General features: G+C 43.5%; 1 protein-coding gene across 1 annotated transcript in view; it reads right to left on the bottom strand.

Annotated features, from left to right (window-relative positions):
• Nucleotides 1-21,742, bottom strand: part of ERCC6 (ERCC excision repair 6, chromatin remodeling factor) — a 79,197-nt gene that overhangs the window by 18,594 nt on the left and 38,861 nt on the right. The window contains exons 11-13 of the mRNA XM_040320781.1: nt 9,107-9,223; nt 7,176-7,271; nt 2,089-2,307 (exon numbers count right to left, since the gene is read on the bottom strand). Coding sequence (XP_040176715.1) covers nt 2,089-2,307; nt 7,176-7,271; nt 9,107-9,223 — 432 coding nt within the window. The remainder of the gene's footprint in view (nt 1-2,088; nt 2,308-7,175; nt 7,272-9,106; nt 9,224-21,742) is intronic.

Raw genomic sequence — 21,742 nt, 5'->3', positions numbered from 1 at the left:
TGAAACACAGAAATATTCCTTTCTGGATGCATACATTTAAAATTAATGAGAATATTGTAGCAGTATACACAATATAATTTCAATACATCGTGGACCAATTCGGTTTCATATTTTAGTCTCTGGGACAATATAAAGTGGAATCAAGCTTAGTAAATAAAAAGCAAGAGTTGTTCTTCATAAACAGCCCCAAAATTTAAAAAGGTAAACTCCAGGCAGAAGTAATAATATATTTTTATCTACATACATACACAGCAGGTAAAATACAGTGCCTTGAAAAAGTATTCATACCCCTTGAAATTTTCCACATTTTGTCATGTTGCAACCAAAAATGTAAATGTATTTTATTGGGATTTTATGTGATAGACCAACACAAAGTAGGTAATGGCTAAGCGCTAACATTTGCACGAAATGCGTCTACCTATTTGTCCCCTGCTCCATCTGTCAACCACTTGTCATATGAAGCTTCAATAAAAGGATTTTTGGAATGCAGCCATGCGGAATTATTTCTTCACGTTACACCGCATGCGAGCTGTGTGTGTGGGGATTAACCAGAGACGCACTCACCTGGAGCATAACTTTAAAAGTGAAGTTTCAGGAAAAAAACTTTCCACACCCCCCTGCGTATAACACTCAGGCACAGTTTACATTTTCAGGGTAAAAAAGTGAGTGTTATATGCCAATAAATACAGTAAATGTGAAGTGAAAGGAAAATGATCAATGGTTTTCAATTTTGTTTACAAATAAATATCTCAAAAGTGTGGCGTTCATTTGTATTCAGCCCCCTTTACTCTAATAGAGGTTGTTAGCGGTTGAATCCCCAGGAGGGGTTAGAACAACCCCATCAGCCCCATTGGAAGCCAGGGCAGCAATAGTTCCCCATTTTTCTATCTCTTTCTTCATTAGGCTTGCCATATAGTGAGGGGTAATGCCCTTGAGAGAATATTTATTGTGACCAAAAACTGAGAAGGGGGATGGTCCTCTCTGTCTTGGAGTGTTGTGTTCTTATGATGCTCTGGCACCACAGTGCAATGCCAGGGAAACATGCCTGCAATACAGCCAAGTGAAAACATGGGTGACATACCATCCGACGCATGCAAAGTTTAGGATCCAAAAGAGGGCAGTCTGCTGCTGTGTCTGAGCATTGGAATTAACCCTGGGCTGCCTGTCTGTTAACCCAACAAATGCAGCAACTGAAAAAGGAAGGGGGGACCAGGCAAAATTATAAAAATGTTGTTTGGGTACAGTGTAGCATGACCGCGCAATTGTCATTTAACCCTCCTCTTATGTTGGCTTTCTGTTACTATCCATGATGTTAACGGGTCGGTTTTGACCCGTGTCTTAAATCAGCCATAAAATACCCTCTGAACAATTATTTATCATCCAATTTGTTTCTTACCTCTTGGTTACCTTGTTAGGCTTCTTTATCCTTGAAAAGATTGGTTTTAATATTTTTGGTGTGACCCCTTAGACTTTTCTTTTGATAGCATACCTCTCATTTTCAAATTAAAAAAATGGTAAAATAAACCTCAATAGAATATTATAAATTGGTCCTGTTTCTTTACTTTATTTAGAGAAGCAGACAAGCAGGCAAAGAGATAGGCCCCTCCCTAACTACAGCTCACAGGTTTGAGAGGTGATTGGCTGTCAGTGTTACGAAGCAGAGAGAGTGTTTATGATTTCAGTTTTGGCACTTATTAGTGTCCTATAATCCTATATTATAACTGGGTCAGAATTGACCCTAACACCATAAACGTCTTAATTTTCACCACAGTATTTTATAATTTAGTGAAAAGGATTATGTTTCTATTACATTGTTTAAATAGAGGTTCCTGACAAAGTAAAAAAATCTTGATGCAATAAACAAATTTATGTGATACTTATAGACATTCAAAACCTGAAAACGGTCGGTTCTGACCCTAGTAACACAAGAGGAGGGTTAAACAGCGACAGCGCTGAAAGCTGAAAATTGGCTTGGGCAGGAAGGGGCGCAAGTGCCTGGTATTGAAGTGTTTAAAAAGTACCCTTAGAATTAATACATACGTGTTAAATAAGGATTTACAATTTTGGGAAAACGATTGCTTTACTAACCTGTCGTGACTGAGTGAATAGGAGAGCTCTGTGTCCTTGCTGTTGCCAGATTCTCAGTAGTGCTTCTACAACTATCAATTTTCCAGAGCGCTTCCAGTAACCAAACTCATCACCCTCTTCCAAATCCTCATCTCTCGTCCCCTTTAGAATTTTAGGGCCTCCAGTGAACAAATCTGGATGATTGCAGATCTTTCGTAAAGCAATAAGACCAGGGAAAACCTGTAGCATGTACAAAATAAAAGCATAAAAGAAACATTTTTTTTAATTTTTTTTTAATAATGATTTGGAAAGTCTGCAGCTTCCTCCAATACTGCCTCAACGTCCGCATTTTATGTCTGCCTAAGGCTCAGGTAGAGTAATGGAAGTAGAGGCATGGCGTTTTTTAGCCTGGGGCAAAGATGCCTGTATTAGAGACAGTTTTTGACTGAGGAATTGCGGAATAGATGCATAGAATTCTGCTTTTGTCAAGTAGGGCACGTGCATAAACTAGAATTGGATGCAGAGATGGTTATAGCCGACTCCTGCTTTGGTACAATACTAAAATGAATTAGCGTAACCACAATATACACATATCCTGTGCTCAAATTTATGAAATAACAAAAAAATAATAATAATGCTGCCAACTGACACTAATTACGTGAACAACACTTATCAGTACCATAAATAAAAAAAATATATAAATAAATCTTTTGTGCTGAAAATCAACACCAAAAATACCAAAAACGTGCTATACACATCTAATACAGTTATAATGTGCAACAAATATGATAGTCCACAAATAGTGTAAATAAAAGTCCAATCAGTCCTGAAGACCTGTGTACCCTTCCCTACGGAAAAGAGGAGTGAGGATCTGCCAAGAGTCTGTCAGAGCTATTATCCCTGGAGGGGAAAAACGCTTACTTTGACCTTCTGGTAATGCACAGTATCACAGTGGTGATTGCAAATACTGAATGGACTTTTATTTACACTATTTGTGTGTAAATTAAATTGGTACAGACTTATCAATCCCTAGATGTGATGGCTGCTCTAGTTTTCTTTTTTCTTTTGCTTTATTTCACCTGATGATTCATCCAGTAACACACTTCCTGTCTTAGATCGCCTGTTTCTGGCTAAAGTAGTAAAGCAGACACATTTGAAAAGCAGCACTGTCCGTCTGGGCAGAGGGTAATGTTAGACTAGCAGAATTAGATGGACTTAACAAATGGAAGTTGAACTCACGCCAACATGTTCTAAAAAGTTACAGCAAACATTTTTTTTGCTCCTTTAGGGATATATTTTTTACATAAATGAATAAAAGGTGACCTTGGGGTAAGCACCCCTGTCTTTGTTTATAAAGCTTGATTCGTAAGTTGAAAAATAAAAATAAATATTTTCATCGGGTGATCCTGCCAGTAAAGGAAGAACCCCCCCCTCCCCCCCCCCCAAAAAAAGAAGGAAACTGATGAAGCTACCACAAGAAATTGTGAGCTCCAAAAGGAATATATTATATATTTTCATTTGTGGGTGTAATACGGCTGTAATACATTAATAACCAATACTTTTAAGCTTCTTCTACAGGTCTCCAAGGAAGCTTGTGTCAACAGTTACCTTTGACTACATCATTAGACCAATTGCCCCCTAAAGAAGGCATTCAATTATAACTCTATGCATAAAACAAATTACACAGCAGGAATAAGTAAATTGTTTGACCTTAAACAGGATATGTACTCCTGTTCAGAAACACCTGCAATTCTTGGTTCAGCTTAACCACTTGCCGACCTCCTCATGTAGATATACGTCAGCAGAATGGCACGGATATACGTCAGCAGAATGACCCGTACGTCCTCTGCTTGACGTGGGTGGGGGGTCCGATCGGGACCCCCCCCGCTACATGCGGCGGTCGGTAAGCCTCGGGGAGCGATCCGGGACAACGGCGTGGCTATTCGTTTATAGCCGCTCCGTCGCGATCGCTCCCCGAAGCTGAAGAACGGGGAGAGCCGTATGTAAACACGGCTTCCCCGTGCTTCACTATGGCGGCGCATCGATCGAGTGATCCCTTTTATTAGGGAGACTCGATCGATGATGTCAGTCCTACAGCCACACCCCCCTACAGTAGTAAACAAACACTAAGTGAACACTAAATGTTACAGCGCCCCCTGTGTTTAACTCCCAAACTGCAACTGTCATTTTCACAATAAAGAATGCAATTTAAATGCATTTTTTGCTGTGAAAAGGACAATGGTCCCAAAAATGTGTCAAAATTGTCCGAAGTGTCCGCCATAATGTCGCAGTCACGAAAAAAATCACTGATCGCCGCCATTAGTAGTAAAAAAAAAAAAAAAAAAAATGCAATAAAACTATCCCTTATTTTGTAAACGCTATACATTTTGCGCAAACCAACCGATAAACGATTATTGCGATTTTTTTTACCAAAAATAGGTAGAAGAATACGTATAGGCCTAAACTGAGGGAAAATTTTTTTTTTATATATATGTTTTTGGGGGATATTTTTTATAGCAAAAAGTAAAAAATATAGAATTTTTTTCAAAATTGTCGCTCTATTTTTGTTTATAGCGCAAAAAATAAAAACCGCAGAGGTGATCAAATACCACCAAAAGAAAGCTCTATTTGTGGGGAAAAAAGGACGCCAATTTTGTTTGGGAGCCACGTCGCACGACCGCGCAATTGTCTGTTAAAGCGACGCAGTCCCGAACTGTAAAAACCACTTGGGTCTTTAGGCAGCAATATGGTCCGGGGCTTAAGTGGTTAACAGCTTCCCACGTCACTAAAAAGTGATATGGGAAGCTGTAAAGCTAAAACCAGTGAGAATCCTTGCTTCTGGATATAGCATATGGTTGTGGAATGTACTAGACTAGAAGATGCATAGTGCCAGCACACCAATATTTAGTAAATATTTAGTAGTCTCAATCTGACCACTACGAAGGATGAGCCGAACACCCCCCGGTTCGGTTCGCACCAGAACTTGCCGAACAAGCAAAAAATGTGTTCGAACACACGAACACTGTTAAAGTCTATGGGACACGAACGTGAAAAAGTGCTAATTTTAAAGGCTTATATGCATGGTATTGTCATAAAAAGTGTTTGGGGACCCGGGTCCTGTCCGAGGGGACATGTATCAATGCAAAACAAGTTTTAAAAAAACTGAAGTTTTTTCGGGAGCAGTGATTTTATTAATGCTTAAAGTGAAACAATAAAAGTAAAATATTCCTTTAAATTTGGGGGGGTGTCTATAGTATGCCTGTAAAATGCTGCATTTTTCCCGTGTTTAGAACAGTCCCACAGAAAAATTACATTTCTAAAAGGAAAAAAAGTCATTTAAAATTGATCGCGGCTATAATGAATTGTCGGGTCCCGGCAATACAGATAAAAGTCATTGAAAAAAATGGCATGGGTTCCCCCCCAGTCCATTACCAGGATTACCTTTGGGCCTGGTATGAATATTAAGGGGAACCCCAAACCAAAAAAAAAAAAATGTGTGGTGGTTCCCCCCAAATTTCATACCAGGCCCTTCAGGTCTAGTATGGATATTAAGTGGAACCCTGCGCCAATTTTTTTTTTTTAAATGGCGTATTGGCCGCTCAAAATCCATACCAGACCCTTCAGGTGGCCCCGCCCTCAGCTATATAACAGCTGTCACAGCGGTAGACGCGTTTGCACCGTTTTTTTTTTTCTCGTTCCGAAACTCGAGATGGATTTACATTGCGGATTTATTTATTTTTTTAAATAAAAGACTTGTCCCAAGCTGGCTCTTGTCTTTTTTACAATTTTTTACAGTTTTTTGGGTGAAATGGTAGGGGTACAATGTACCCTTTTACCAATTCACATGGGGGGGGCGGGATCTGGGGATCCCCTTGTTAAAGGGGGCTTTCAGATTCCGATATTTACAGGCATACTATAGACACCCCCCCCCAGGTACGAAATTTAAAGGAATATTTCACTTTAAGCATTATTAAAATCACTGCTTCCGGAAAAACGTTTGTTTTTCATTTATACATGTACACTTTTTATGACAATAACTTGCATATAAGCCTTTAAAATTAGCACTTTTGGTTTTTCATGTTCGTGTCCCATAGACTTTAATGGGGTTCCGCGGCTTTCAAATTTTCCCCCACAAACTCAGCATATTGTTTTGTGTTCGCCAGAACAGCCGAACAACCAAAGTTCGGCCCAAACTTATGCTCGGGCCGAACCGTTTGCCCATCCCGAACCACTACTATACTTGTTGCCACTCCATCACCTATACTTTTATACTGAGCATAATGTGGAGAGACTATTTGCTCTTTAGCCATAAAATTTGCTGAACACTTCAAAGTTATAGTCAAGCTTCAAGTTTGCAACGCACTTCAAATTAATTTATTCATCTAAATAGTACAATAGGGTAAATGCACTTTCTTTATGCATGGCTTATAAAGAGGCTTACAATTAGGTCCCTTTCACACGGACGGATAGAATGGTGCTTTTAGCTGCGGATTTTCTAGTTTTCTACCGCAGCTAAAAGCACACAATGCTTTCCTATGACCCCATTCACACACAACGCTTAGCTGCGATTTCGTTGCATGCGGTTTGGTGCGAATAGAAAAAATAGAATTGAATGCGTCCAGGTGCGATTTAGCGCAGCTATATGCACTTAACTGCAGGTAATCGCAGTCTTTTGTGTCAACTGCAGATAGCAGCGTGAGAAAAAAAGAACAACAGGAAGCACATCATAATAAAAAATAAATAAAAAGGGTTGCTATGGAAATGACTACCGCAGCTAAACGCGGCCGCATGTAAACGCACGTAATTGCAATGTACAAATGCAGCTAATCGCAGTGCCCAGAGCTTTGAATTTCACTGAAAAATTACATGCTTTTAATTGCGGCAAAACTGCCGTCCGTCTGAAAGGGGGCCTAACCCTGACAGTCTTTATTTAGTTTGTATGTGCAAATAGGGCAAACAGAAAACATATAACTACCCCCCACCCCCCCCCCCCCTAAATAAACAGTGAAACTTGATTCAGTCACTGTTTCCAGCCCTGCAAGAGTGCTATATGCTCTTAGTCTCATGTTGCTTGTCAACTAGCTTTCTTTTCAAGTTGTGTTTCTTACCCGCATGTCTCCATTTAGTATTCCATAGACTTCCTTGGAATCTATATAGGTCTGGTACACCTGTCGCTGCTCATCAGTTAAACGACAGAACAGCACCTATAAAAATGGCAATGAATTAATAGTATAAATATATTTTACCACAACAAAACAGATGTGAGATCAGACAAGCTTGAAAAAAGGTTTTAAGAAAAGTGATCCTTAAGTTTTAGCATTCACAGCGTAAAAAATAATTAAATCCTCCCTCACTCCCCCTTGCTTTCAATATGAAAAGTGTGGCACAAGATTTTTGTTTTAAATTATAAAAAAAGCACTAATTTAATTCCTTAAAGTGGATGTCACAATGTAGAGTATACGATTTCCTATCATCTGTGCCTAGTCTTGCCACAAAGAGTTACCGTATTTTCCGGCGTATAAGACGACTTTCTGGATGCAAAAAAATGCATCCAAAGTCGGGGGTCGTCTTATACGCCGGGTACGGTCTCAGTACTCACTTTTTTTTCCCCAGCGTTGACAGTCTCCATACGGCGAGCGCGAGCGTGAATGATTTCAAAGCCGCGCCTTCTTTTCAAAGTGTTCTGTGATAGGAGGAACAAAAATCTTCCCAGCAGCGCCTCTGTTCTGTGTTCCTCCTATCACAGATGCCTTCTCATCCTCGGACGAGATGAGAAGACTTCCGTGAAACAGAACAGAGGCGCTGCTGGGAAGATTTGTGTGCCGCCTATCACAGAACACTCTGAAGTGAAGGCGCGGCTTTGAAATCATTCACGCTCGCAGCATGGGGGAATGTCACCGCTGGAAGGAAAAAAAGTGAGTGTTATTGCACTGGGGGGGCAACAAGTTCAGGCATGTAATGGCACAGTGGCAATGTGGGGGCATGTAATGGCACAATGGCAATGTGGGGGCATGTAATGGCACAGTGGCAATGTGGGGGCATGTAATGGTACAGTGGCAATGTGGGGGCATGTAATGGCACAGTGGCAATGTGGGGGCATGTAATGGCACAGTGGCAATGTGGGGGCATGTAATGGCACAGTGGCAATGTGGGGGCATGTAATGGCACAGTGGCAATGTGGGGGCATGTTATGTAATGGCACAGTCTGGGCATGTAATGTAATGGTACTGTCTGGGCATGTAATGTAATGGCACAGTGAGGAATGTAATGGCACAGTCTGGGCATGTAATGTAATGGCACAGTGAGATTTGAAAAAGCCTGTTTCTGTCAGCGGTTCTGGCTCCCCCTCAGCTTCCAGAAAGACTAGAAGGAAGGGGGTAGTCTTATACAGTGAGTATATCCCAAAATCAAAAATTTTCCTGGAAAATTAGGGGGTCGTCTTATACACCGGGACGTCTTATACGCCGGAAAATACGGTAATACAGCTCTGAGCAATCCTCTTTTCTTTTTTCAGTGAGATAAATGGACAAACAGGAGAAAACTTTTGTCCGTTCTTCCCCCTTGCTGTGAATAACAGGTTATTTACATATCTCATGCACTAGCCTGAGACAGGCATTATTTTTTTAATTCCCACCCCCACTCATTTTCTGAAGTCATGTGGTTACTTTTTGGGATTTTGACTGGATGTTGGTGATCATAGCAGAATTTAGTGTAAGGAATACACAGGAGAAAATGTATGTTGACAAGGGGAGTGTAGAGTTGGGCGGGGAGTCTACTGACATCACGACTCCACCCACCGAGCTCCAGACAACAGACCCACCCACAGAATCTGCAGTTTTTCAGGTCTTATAAACAGACAGATGGGAGACATTTGACAGCTAAGGATACATGCAGGAGACATGTATATCCTTATAGATAAGTAATATGGCAGCAGTTTAGTAAGGATGAGAGTGAGTTTACATCCACTTTAATGTGTTATAATCTACTCATGTAATGCCATAATCACAAATACTAAAGAAAATAAAAAAACATAGATCACCTGTTCATTTTTGTCAGGAAGGCACAGGCTCATCTTTACATCTGCTTTCATACGTCTCAGAAGATAGGGATTTATAGTATCACGTAGCACACATGCACATTTATATGCAGTCTTAACCTACAATATAAAAACAGATATTGCTGGTACACTTAAATCAGTTACATAATTATTCATTTTGAATTAAGGCACAGGTCCATCTCGTTCAACATGTATGGTGTGTGTAAGTTCTACATCTTTATTACTTTAAAAGTGGAGGTCCACTGAAAAAAAAAAAAATGTAAAAGCCACCAGCTACAAATACTGTACCTGTCCAGGGCGCCCGCGATGTCGGCAGCCGAAGCTGATCTGTCTGTCGGCTCTCGGTTACTGCAGCCACCATCCTCGGTAAGGCAATCAGGAAGTGAAGCCTTGCGGCTTCACTTCCTGGTTATGTACTGCGCATGCACGAGTTGCGCTGCGCGTCCATACTGGTCCCTGTTGTCTTCTGGGACCCGTGTGTCTCCCAGAAGACAGCGGGGGAGGACAGAGTAGGCGCCGGAAGTGGCGTGGGTCACCACGATCACTGCAGTGATCTATGCCAGAAAGTGGGAGCAAATACCTGTATTACACAGGTATCTGCTCCCTCCTCCCCCCTGAAAGGTGCCAAATGTGAAACCGGAGGGTGGAGCTCCACTTTAACACTAAAACCCTTTACACAGTTTATGATTGAACTACTTATCATCCAACTTTATTGTGTGGCCATGCGTCTTTCGTTGTTTTCCCCAATACTGCAATCACCACTGAAAGATCTGTATATTGCAAGTGTATTCCTTCTTAAAGTGGTTGTAAACTGTTACACTTTTACCACACAATTACCAGTTAAAGCATCACAGTGCCAAATTGTAAAATGTCCTCTGAGACAGGTATTTGCACCACTTCCGGGTCTGATCCCCGCGGGGAATCCAGCCTGTGACGTCACCCCCCCCCCCCCCGCCTTCTGGGAAACACTGTTCCCAGGAGAGAGCGGGGACAAGTGACGGCGAGCATGCGCAGTAGGGAATTTAGGCAGTAAAGCCGTCAGGCTTCACTTCCTGATTCCCTCACCGAGGATGGCCACGGAAGCAGCCGAGGACCGATTGATTGCTCAGCCTCGGCTGCTGACATCACGGGCGCGCTGGACAGGTAAGTGTCCTTTTTTTTAAAGTCAGCAGCTGCCGCATTTGTAGCTGCTGATTTAAAAAAAATCGTCCGTTCCTCCGCTTTAAAGCTGGTCAGCAGAGGGAAGCATGGTGCTCTAGAATTTCCCACTAGAGGGCTGCGTTGAATTTGGACTTAATAAAACACAGTAGACCAGCACCAGCAGATGACATGGCTCCCCAAATCATCACAGACTGTTGAAAATGTTGCATTTCATTTCAAAATCGAGGTCCCAGAATCTGAAGGCAGAGTGGAGAGGCACAGAATCCAAGTTGCACGAGTTCCAGTGTGAAGGTTCCACAGTCAGTGATATTTTGTTACGCTGATGCTTTATGTTGATCTGTGTAATTTAAAGTGATAGCCAACCTATTTTTAGTATTTTATTTATCTTCCCATAGCCGAGGTTACAACATGCAGTGCAGCAGAAATAATTAAAACAATGATCTGTGCAAATTATTGCACATAGGAAAACAGCATCTGATGTCACTCCTGAGTAGGCATAGGTGTGCCCACGGGGTGTGCCCAGGCACACCCTAATCATCCCTGCTGCGCTCTTGTTCTGCACTGACTGCCTACACTCTGCAACATGTACATGATGTCCCTGTTGTCACCCAACACTGCCTGGGGTAATGCCCGCCGGCAAATACAGCTGTATGCTGCGAGTGGGAGAAATGAGCAGGGAGGAACTAGCCGCGGAGTAACCCAGCCTGGAGCCGCATAAGCCGATGCAGCTTCTATAGTTCCGGCTGCAGGTCCCGGCGGAGTGATCTACCTCTGCCCCCCCCCCTCGATCCTCTCTCTCGCTTTGAAGCAGCGGACTAGTGGAGCCTGGAGAGTGGCTGCAGCCTGCTGGAATCAAGGTGAGCACTGAAGTGAGAGCCGGTGCCCTATCTCTGCTCTCAGTGCTCTGCCTTGCAATAATAACCAAGCAGCTAACGGCACTCTGCCTGACTTGGAGAGCCATCTCACTCGGGAGTGGGGTTGCAAGTGCTCAGTGTCCGGTTGGCCCTGTCCGTTCTCCCAGCCCCTCCCTCACTACACTAACTGTCCAATGCCACACTCCGCCTCCCATTTGTGTCCGTCCAACCCCGCCCACAGTCCAACCCCATGCACGCAATGAGCTGTGATTGGGGTTTTGTGAGAAGCTGGGCGGGAGATATGAAACAATGGCTGCTATAGCTGCATAAGCCACCTAAAGGGGAACCAGCCTGAGAGAAGGGAGGCATAATTGGTAAGTGAAACTTTTGCACACCGCACAAAACCCCTGTCTCCCCCCACCACCTTTTGCACTGCCCCCCCTCCTGCCTCCATCTCTACATTCTCTCTCCCCTTCTCACTTCCTCCTCTACCCCCCACTCTCTCCCCACCTCTCTGTCCTCCCACTCTCTCTCCCTCCCCCACCTCTCTCTCCCCCACCTCTCTCTCTCTCCCCCACCTCTTTCTCTCTCCCCCACCTCTCTCTCTCTCCCCCACCTCTCTCTCTCTCCCCCACCTCTCTCTCTCTCTCTCCCCCACCCCCCTCTCTCTCTCTCTCTCTCTCTCTCTCTCTCTCTCTCTCTCCACTTCTCTCTCCCCCCACCTCTCTCTACTTCTCTCCCCCCCCCCCCCATTTTTTCTCACCCCACTTTCTCTATCTTTGCCTCCCTCCACCAACTCCTTGTCCCCCTTTTTCCTGTATCTCTCTTCTTGTTATATACAGACCAGTGTATATAATGTACCGTATGGTGTACATATAATGTACAGACTGTACCCTGGCACCATACGGTACATTATATAGAGACCAGTGTATATATAACATACAGCATGGTGTCGGGGGGTGACACCGTGTTTTGCCGCTCCGGATGACACCAACCCTAGTGACGCCACTGAGTGAGACAGCACTGAGCAGGGCAGGCAGTGGGCAAATGATGGACCAAAAAAAAAGGCAACCAATCGATATGATATGCACCCTACCCTGGCTTGTCACTGTCAGCAAAAAAGTGTGTGTATATATATATATATATATATATATATATATTTAAAAATGTGCACTTCTTTGCTGACAAGCCAGGGTTCATATAGTTTGGAATTGTATATGTAATACATATATATTTATTTTACACTAAATAAATTATATATATATATATATATATATATATATATATATATATATATATACATACATATATACACACACACACACACACACACACACACACACACACACACACTTCAAATCGATATGAACCCTGGCTTGTCAGAAAAAAAATTGCATATATATATATATATATATATATATATATATATATATATATATATATATATATATATATATATATATATATATATATATATATACACACACACATATACATACACATACATATATATACATATATATATATACATACACACATACATACACACACACACGCATGTGTGTTTGAGCTTTGGTTTGAGGTGCACACCCTAATGAAATAGGCTGCGCACGCCTATGTGAGTAGGGTAGTTCTCTGGTAACAGAAGTCTTGTCAAACCCATGAACATTAAAGAACGATACTAAAGTCTGTGTAACTAGCCAGACTCCTTAGGTCAATCAACACGCAAAAGAGTCAAAGCAGACGACATAAGACACATCACCAAGCTTTGCTGCTTTTCGGTATAGACTGGAAAGTCTCAGCATCTGACAGTAAACATCGGCAGTTCCAAAACTATCTTTTTACTCTTTTTCTAAAAGAGAATAACAAAGGTTTTAAAACACCTTAGATTTAAATGCACCGTAAACACAACTGTATAAAGTAAACAGTGTGTCTCAGAGCTGTTAATTATAACAGCTTTTGCATTCAGCACTTAATCTTCTCCCTTTCTTCTCTATTCAAATTTAAATTCTACCAACAGATGTCAGACCCTTTGTCTTCTTCCGTTACGACTGGCCAAATGCATTTTTTTTTCCTTTAAGTAATAAATGTTTAATAGGCCCTGGAGATGAAACCCTTTATAATCAGCTTGTAGAAGACTAAAAAAACAAAAAAAACAATTGTGTTGTATTAGTTAACCACTTGCTGACCAGCGCATGACTATATACATCTGCACAATGTCTCGGCTGGGCATATGGGCGTAGAGGCATTGTGGGCACGCGCCCGCCGGGAGCTCCGTGAGTGTTACCACGGGTGCCGCGGGCTCGATGTCTGCCAGGAGTCCCGCGATCGTCTCACGGAGAGGAAGAACGGGGAAAGGGTGAAAAACTGCGCTATTGAAACAAATTAAAAAATTAAATAAGTGGATGAACCTGTCCAAAAGTGGCAATTAAATGTGGGATAGAACACAAACAAAATGGAAAAGAGAAAAATTGGCTAATTATAGTCCAATAAATTTACAAAGCATGTGATTGATCCTGTGCTTAGCACTGAATCAATCACATGCTTTGCAAGCTGATGTAAACAAGCATTTCCCTGTTCTGCCTAGTGACAAAGACACTGATCACAGCTCCCTGTGATCAGTGTCGTGCCACACATAGCCCACCCCCCCCCCACAGTTAGAACACATCCCTAGGACACACTTAACCCCTTCAGCACCCCCTACTGGTAAACCCCTTTACTGCCAGTGTCATTAACACAGTAATCAATGCATTTTTATAGCACGGATCGCTGTATAAATGACAATGGTCCCAAAATGGTGTCAAAAGTGTCTGATGTGTCCACCATAATGTCGCAGTCACGATAAAAATCGCTGATCGCCGCCATTACTAGTAAAAAGAAAAAAAATGCCATAAATCTAACCCCTATTTTGTAGACGCTATAAATTTTGCGCAAACCAATCAATAAATGCTTATTGAAGAATACATATTGCTTATTGCGATTTTTTTTACCAAAAATATGTAGAAGAATACATATCAGCCTAAACTGAGGAAAACTTTATTATATATATTTTTTGGGCCATTTATTATAGCAAAAAGTAAAAAAAATAGCTTTTTTTTCAAAATTGTCTATTTTTTTGTTTAACCACTTAAAGACCTCAGGTGTTTTTCAGATTTGGTGTTTGCAAGACTAAAACATTTTTTTCTGCTAGAAAATTACTTAAAACCCCCAAACATTATATATTTTTTTTTTCTAACACCCTAGAGAATAAAATGGCGGTCATTGCAATACTTTTTGTCACACCGTATTTGCGCAGCAGTCTTACAAGCGCACTTTTTTTGGAAAAAATTCACTTTTTTGAATTAAAAAATAAGACAACAATAAATTTGGCCCAATTTTTTTATATATTGTGAAAGATAATGTTACGCCGAGTAAAATGATACCCAACATGTCACGCTTTAAAATTGCGCCCGCTCGTGGCATGGCGTCAAACTTTTACCCTTAAAAATCTAGATAGGCGACGTTTAAAAAATTCTATAAGTTGCATTTTTTGAGCTACAGAGTAGCTCTAGGGCTATAATTATTGCTCTCGCTCTAACGATCGCGGCGATACCTCACTTGTGTGATTTGAACACCGTTTTCATATGCGGGCGCTACTCGCGTATGCGTTCGCTTCTGCGCGCGAGCTCGTCAGGACGGGGCGCTTTAAAAAAAAATTTTTTTTGTTTTCTTATTTAATTTTATTGATTTTATTATTTTTTACACTAAAATATAAAAAAAAAAAAAATTATCACTTTTATTCCTATTACAAGGAATGTAAACATCCCTTGTAATAGAAAAAAACATGACAGGTCCTCTTAAATATGAGATCTGGGGTCAAAAAGACCTCAGATCTCATATTTAGGCTTAAATGCAAAAAAAAAAAAAAAAAAAAGGAAAATTTGTCATTTAAAAAAATGACAGAAAAAAAATTGTCTCTTTAAGAGGCTGGGCGGGACTGACGTTTTGACGTCACTTCCGCCCAGCAGAGCTATGAGGACGGGTGGGGGCCATCTTGCCCTCACTCAAGTCCTCACTCTCCTGGCGGCAGCATCGGATCTCCTCCGCCGCTACCGACGGCTCCGGTAAGCGGCGGAGGGCGCGGAAAAGCGGCGGGAGGGGGGGGGCCCTCTCCCGCCACCGATAACGGCGATCTCGCGGCGAATCCGCCGCGGAGACCGCCGTTATCGTTTACACGGCCGCCAGCTGAAAACATGGATATCTCAGTTGTGGCAGCAGCTGCTGCCGTTACTGAGATATCCATGTTTAAAAAGAGGACGTATATAAACAGTGGGGGGTCCGTAAGTGGTTAAAGTGCAAAAAAATAAAAACCGCAGAGGTGATCAAATACCACCAAAAGAAAGCTCTAATTGTGGTGAAAAAAGGACGTCAATTTTGTTTGGGAGCCACATCACACGACTGTGAAATTGTCAGTTAAAGTGACGCAGCGCCGAATCGCAAAAAGGGCTCTGGTCTTTGGGCAGTCAAATGGTCCGGGGCTGAAGTGGTTAATCCTGGGATCCGAGGAGGGAATGCATGAAATTCCAAGGTTTTCAAATTTTTCCTTAGTGATATTAAGCCTAGGTTGACACGGACATCGGTAAAGAAATCAGCTGAACTCGCACAATTTCATTCCCACATGTCAGTCCCGAGACAGAGAAAAAATTGTGGTTTGATGAAAGGACATTTAACCAACAAACACGTGGTACAATACAGGTCATGATTTCCATATTACCAGGACACTTAATAGATCAGCAGTCTCTGCAAAGTAGGTATGACTGCTGAGCACCTCACCTCCTAAATAAACTCTCTTAGAGGACAAACCTATACCAGCCTATATGGTGTCAGCTTTCTAGTAAAAGTATTTATAAAAGGCAAAGCATCTATGAGCAATGCCTGCATGGGACTGGGTGTCAGGCTAAAGTGGGGAAAGGAGTGGTATACATAGAGTAGCTTTTTTGGCTCCATAGCAGGACATGCTTGGGATTAGAGGCCAGCTAGGCCCTTTCTGACAGAGCTGCAAAAAAAAAAAGTCTCGGATCTGTAAAGTTCTGTAAATCTGTTCCAGTTTAAAAGCTGCTGGTGGGAAGCAACATGTATTTACAGCCACAGAAAGCTGAAGCCGCAGGTGCAGATAATCACCTCAAAATCCTTGGGTGCTAAGAGAATGAACTGCAATAAAGTCATGGGAAGCAGAACACACTGCTGCTTGGAAGTCCACAATAACGGCAGAGTGGAAATCAGATTCTGGGGATGCAGAGTGATAATTAAAGTCACATTTACAATTGCATTTTGGTCCGATGGCAGGCAGATGGAAGAAAACCAGTGTCGAGTCCTGGGGATTAGCTGCAGGAGCAAGCCCCATTGAATGCAATGGGGGGCTCCTGGCTTACACAGAAAACTGCAGCCACTACCAAGTAAGGATGAGCTCCGGCGTATTTGCATAGAACACGTGCAGAGCCCGCCAGGAAGTCGGCACCCGCGCTGCGCTAATCACAGCCAGGCAGACATTTCCCGATCTCTGCAGCCGAGCATCGGACAATGTCTGCCTGGCTGTGATTAGCGCAAAGCGGGCGCCGACTTCCTGGCGGGCTCTGCACGTGTTCTATGCGAACACGCCGGAGCTCATCCTTACTACCAAGCAATTGTGATAAGGCAATTACCTGCGAGTGATCAGCCCTGCACGGTGACTGTCTGCATTGAGGGTCGAATAAATAAATAACGTGTTTCCCCGAAAATAAGCCGGGGTCTTATATTAATTTTGGCAACAAAAGACACAGTAGGGCTTATTTTTGGAGTAGGTCTTACCATGTAATGTGCTGTCTTCTCTTCCCCTCTCTCGACCTGCCTGTTAGGAATCCCCAGTGTGAACTAAGCTAAAATGCTTGTAAAATCCTATAATCCACTCTATTACTGTAGTATATAATGTACAATGTATGTGTTTCTGTAATATAATTGTGCCAAATACCTTAATTATAGCGCCGCTCTGTGCTTTTGTGACCTGCCGGAGCTCTCTTCCCTTCATTTATGTTACAGAAACACACACATTGTACATTGTGTACTACTGTAATAGAGTGGGTTATAGGATTTTAAAAACTAGGGCTTATTTTCGGGGTAGGGCTTATATTGCAGTCCTCCTGGAAAAGTACGCTAGGTCTTATTTTAGGGGTAGGTTTTATTTTCGGGGGGAAACAGGGTAATTGCTGTGACCCCCTTGTTGATTTTTTTTGCATCTATGCATGGTCAGGCAAAGATGCAGTTGTGAATGTAGCCTAATATTGGGTCCACTTTGTGCATGAGCCTTAAATCCTTCACATGACAATCTTGCATCACTTAGGACCTTTTATGTCACCTGTGCACCCATGAAGCCCACTTTTAACAACATCCAAAATGAACATTCTATTCATTCAAGCACTTTTGGCAGCCTTTCTTTTTTCTGTATGCAACTTAGCTTTGTTACACGCACAAAACCCCCCCATCCCGACTCTTTGACGGTACAATAAGCAGACCTCTAAAACATCAAGGAAAACAAAGAGGGAACTGGGGGGTCCTGGTAGTTTGTGAACAACCTAACAATTGTTTCTTACCTGGGTGACCTGACAATCAAGTTATGGCCTGCCAAGCTAAACATAGAAAAAAGAGATTTTTAATACAGCTTACCTGTAAAATCTTTTTCTTGGAGTACATCACGGGACACAGAGCGGCATTCATTACTATATGGGTTATATGGAGTACCTTCAGGTGTAGACACTGGCAATCTCAAACAGGAAATGCCCCTCCCTATATAACCCCCTCCCATAGGAGGAGTACCTCAGTTTTGTAGCAAGCAGTATGCCTCCCAAAATGGTCCTCAAAAAAGAGGGGTGGGAGCTCTGTGTCCCGTGATGTACTCCAAGAAAAAGATTTTACAGGTAAGCTGTATTAAAAATCTCTTTTTCTTTATCGTACATCACGGGACACAGAGCGGCATTCATTACTATATGGGATGTCCCAAAGCAATGCTTACAATGAGGGGAGGGAGAACATCTCCAAGACAAAAGGATTTAATTTAGAGATATACTCAAATCATAATAAATCCAACTTAGTTGAGAAAAATAATTTTAAATTTTAAATTTAACTCAAAAAAGAGGAGCCCCCGGAATCCGAGGGTCTCAAACTGCAGCCTGCAGCACTGCCTGCCCGAAGGCAGTATCAGTATTCCTTCTTACGTCCAACTTGTAGAATTTTGTAAACGTGTGGACAGAAGACCAGGTTGCCGCCTTGCAAACTTGAGCCATAGAGATCTGGTGGTGTGCTGCCCAGGAGGCACCCATGGCTCTAGTAGAATGAGCCTTTAATGATACTGGAGGAGGCAACCCTTTCAAGCCGTAGGCCTGAGTGATTAATTGCTTAATCCACCTAGAAATGGTGGACTTTGCAGCTGCCTGCCCCTTCTTGGGCCCATCCGGTAGAATGAACAGCACATCTGTTTTCCGGATCTTCTTTGTAGCTTTAAGATAGGCCTTCATGGCCCTGACAATATCCAAGGTATGCAGCAACCCTTCCTTTCTGGAAGTAGGTTTAGGGAAGAAGGATGGTAATACCAAATCCTGGTTCGAATGAAAACTGGATATGACCTTCGGTAGGAAGGATGAGGGCGGAGAACGACCCTGTCCTTATGAAAAACAAGATATGGTTCCTTACAGGATAAGGCCGCTAGCTCCGAAACTCTTCTTGCGGAAACTATGGCAACCAAAAATACTAACTTCCTTGTCAGTAGAACCAAAGGAATTTCAGCCAACGGCTCAAACGGTTGTTTCTGTAAACTTGACAGAACAAGATTTAAATCCCACGGACAAAGCGGGGATTTAACTGGAGGTCTAATACGTAAGACCCCTTGAAGGAAGGTCTTAACCAGCGAGTGGGTGGCCAGCGGCCGCTGAAACCACACTGACAGAGCAGAAATCTGTCCTTTGATTGTGCTTAATGCCAATCCTTTATCCACTCCTAGCTGGAGAAAACTTAATACTCTATCGATGGTAAATTTGCGAGAAAGCCATCGCTTGGACTCACACCAGCCTACATAGGCCTTCCAGACCCTGTAATAAATCACCCTAGAGACCGGTTTCCTGGCTCTGATTAGGGTAGAGACTACTTTCTGAGACAGACCTCTACCCCTGAGAATCAGGGATTCAGCTTCCAGGCCGTCAAATTTAGATGCCGTAAGGCAGGGTGGAGGATCGGACCTTGCGATAGCAGGTCTGGCCGTAGAGGAAGAGTCCAAGGGTCTCCCACTACCATCTTTAGGATGAGTGAGTACCATGCCCTTCTGGGCCATGCTGGAGCTACCAGGATGACTGGTATGTGTTCCAGCCGGATCCTGCGCAGCAGGCGGGGTAGTAACTGGAGCGGGGGAAACGCATAAAGAAGTTTGAACTGATGCCAAGGGCAAACCAACGCATCGGTTCCGCAGGCCATCGGATCCCTTGAGCGGGATATGAACCTGTCTAGTTTCTTGTTGAGTCTCGATGCCATGATATCCACGTCCGGCACTCCCCATCTTTGGCAGAGTGCTTGAAAGACTTGTGGATGCAGAGACCATTCCCCCGGCCATAGAGTCTGGCGGCTTAAGAAGTCCGCCTGAAAGTTGTCCACTCCTGGAATGAATATTGCCGATATGCAGGGCACATGCGCCTCTGCCCATAGGAGAATCAAGCTCACCTCTCTCTGAGCGGCTTGACTCCTGGTTCCCCCTTGGTGATTTATGTATGCCACGGCCGTGGCATTGTCTGATTGAATTCTCACCGGGAACCCCTGCAATTTTGACGTCCAAGCCCTGAGGGCTAGTCGAGCAGCTCTGAGCTCCAAGATGTTGATGGGCAACTGCTTCTCTGGCTTTGCCCAAGTACCTTGGCGAGTGCAACCATCCAAAATTGCTCCCCAGCCCGTCAGGCTGGCATCTGTGGTCACTATCTTCCAAGCCACTGGGCTGAAAGACTTCCCCTTCAGTAGATTCTGAGGGTCTAACCACCAACACAGACTTTGTCGGACTCTTGATAAGAGCGGCAACGGGATATCCAAGGCCTGTGGCCTTCTGCTCCATGCTGACAGGATGGCTGCCTGTAGGATGCGAGTGCTTAGAACCAGTAGGATTAATTCCTTGATGGCTTTTACCTTCCTCAGAGGTAGGAACACTCCTTGTTGTTCTGTGTCTAATCTCATGCCGAGATATTCCAACTGCCTTGTGGGCTGGAAAGCTGACTTTTCTCGATTTAGGACCCAGCCGAACCTCTCGAGGTATTGGACCGTGAGGGCCACTGCTCGCTCCAAGCCGGGAGACGAGTGGTCTATGACTAGGAGGTCGTCCAGGTATGCTAGGATCGTGACCCCTTGGATCCTTAGCTTGGCTAGGATCGGAGCTAGGACCTTCGTGAACACCCGGGGGGCCGTAGCCAACCCGAAGGGAAGCGCCACGAATTGGAAGTGACGCGAAGCCACCATGAAGCGTAGATATCTTTGATGTGGCTGATAAATTGGAACATGAAGGTAGGCATCCTTTATGTCTATGGACGCCATGAAGTCGTCCTTCTGGAGTGTGGCAGCTGCTGACCGCACGGATTCCATCCGAAATGAGCGGATCTTTAGATATGCATTTACCATCTTTAGGTCCAAAATTGGCCTGACATCTCCATTGGATTTTGGGATGATGAATAGGTTGGAGTAGAAACCCAGCCCCTGTTCCAGGACTGGTACCTCTACTATTACTTCCTGGGAAAGTAGATGATCTAATGCCGATCTTAATGCGGCTCCCTTTTCCGGATCGTTTGGAATCCTCGACTTCTGGAAATGAGGAGGAGGAAACCTTAGGAAATCTAATTTGTAGCCTGTGGCCACGGAAGACCGTACCCACTCGTCGGGAATGCTGGCTTCCCAAATCTCTGAAAAGAGTCGCAGCCTTCCCCCCACCTTCGTGGGTGGGGGCGCCCCTTCATAAGGTTGGCTTGGGGGCTGGTTTTGCTGGTTTGCGAAACCACTGCCTTTTGCCTCTAACAGCCTGTCCTTGTGATTTGCTGTTGAAGCCGAAGTTTGCTTTTGCAGGAGGCCGTCGATACTGCTTGGCATTAGAGGGCCCCTGCCCAGGGGAATACTGTCGTTTAAACGCAGGCCCCTGAACCTTCTTCTTAGTTGGCAAGAGAGTACTCTTGCCGTTTGAAATGGTCTGAATGTATTTATCTAGGTCTTCTCCGAAGAGTCGTCCTCCATGGAAGGGGAACCCTACCAGGAGCTTCTTGCATGGGGGCTCAGCCTCCCAGCTTTTTAACCATAAGAGTCTTCTCATATGGATAAGGGATAACGATAAACGTGACGCTTGCTGGATAGAATCCTTGATTGCGTCTACCGTAAAACATATGGCCTTAGGGACATCCGAAAATTCTTCTGCCTGCTGGGCAGGAATAAGTTCAAGCATTTGCTTAAATTGATCCGATAAAGCTTGAGCGACTCCAATCGCAGCCACGGCTGGCTGTACTACTGCCCCTGCAGTAGTGAAGGAGTTCTTAAGTAGTGCTTCCAAGCGCTTATCAACTGGATCCTTGAACACCTGTAT

Source organism: Rana temporaria, chromosome 8 (assembly GCF_905171775.1).
Source record: "Rana temporaria chromosome 8, aRanTem1.1, whole genome shotgun sequence".
Taxonomy (NCBI): domain Eukaryota; kingdom Metazoa; phylum Chordata; class Amphibia; order Anura; family Ranidae; genus Rana; species Rana temporaria.
This window is presented reverse-complemented; position numbering and strand designations above follow the sequence as displayed.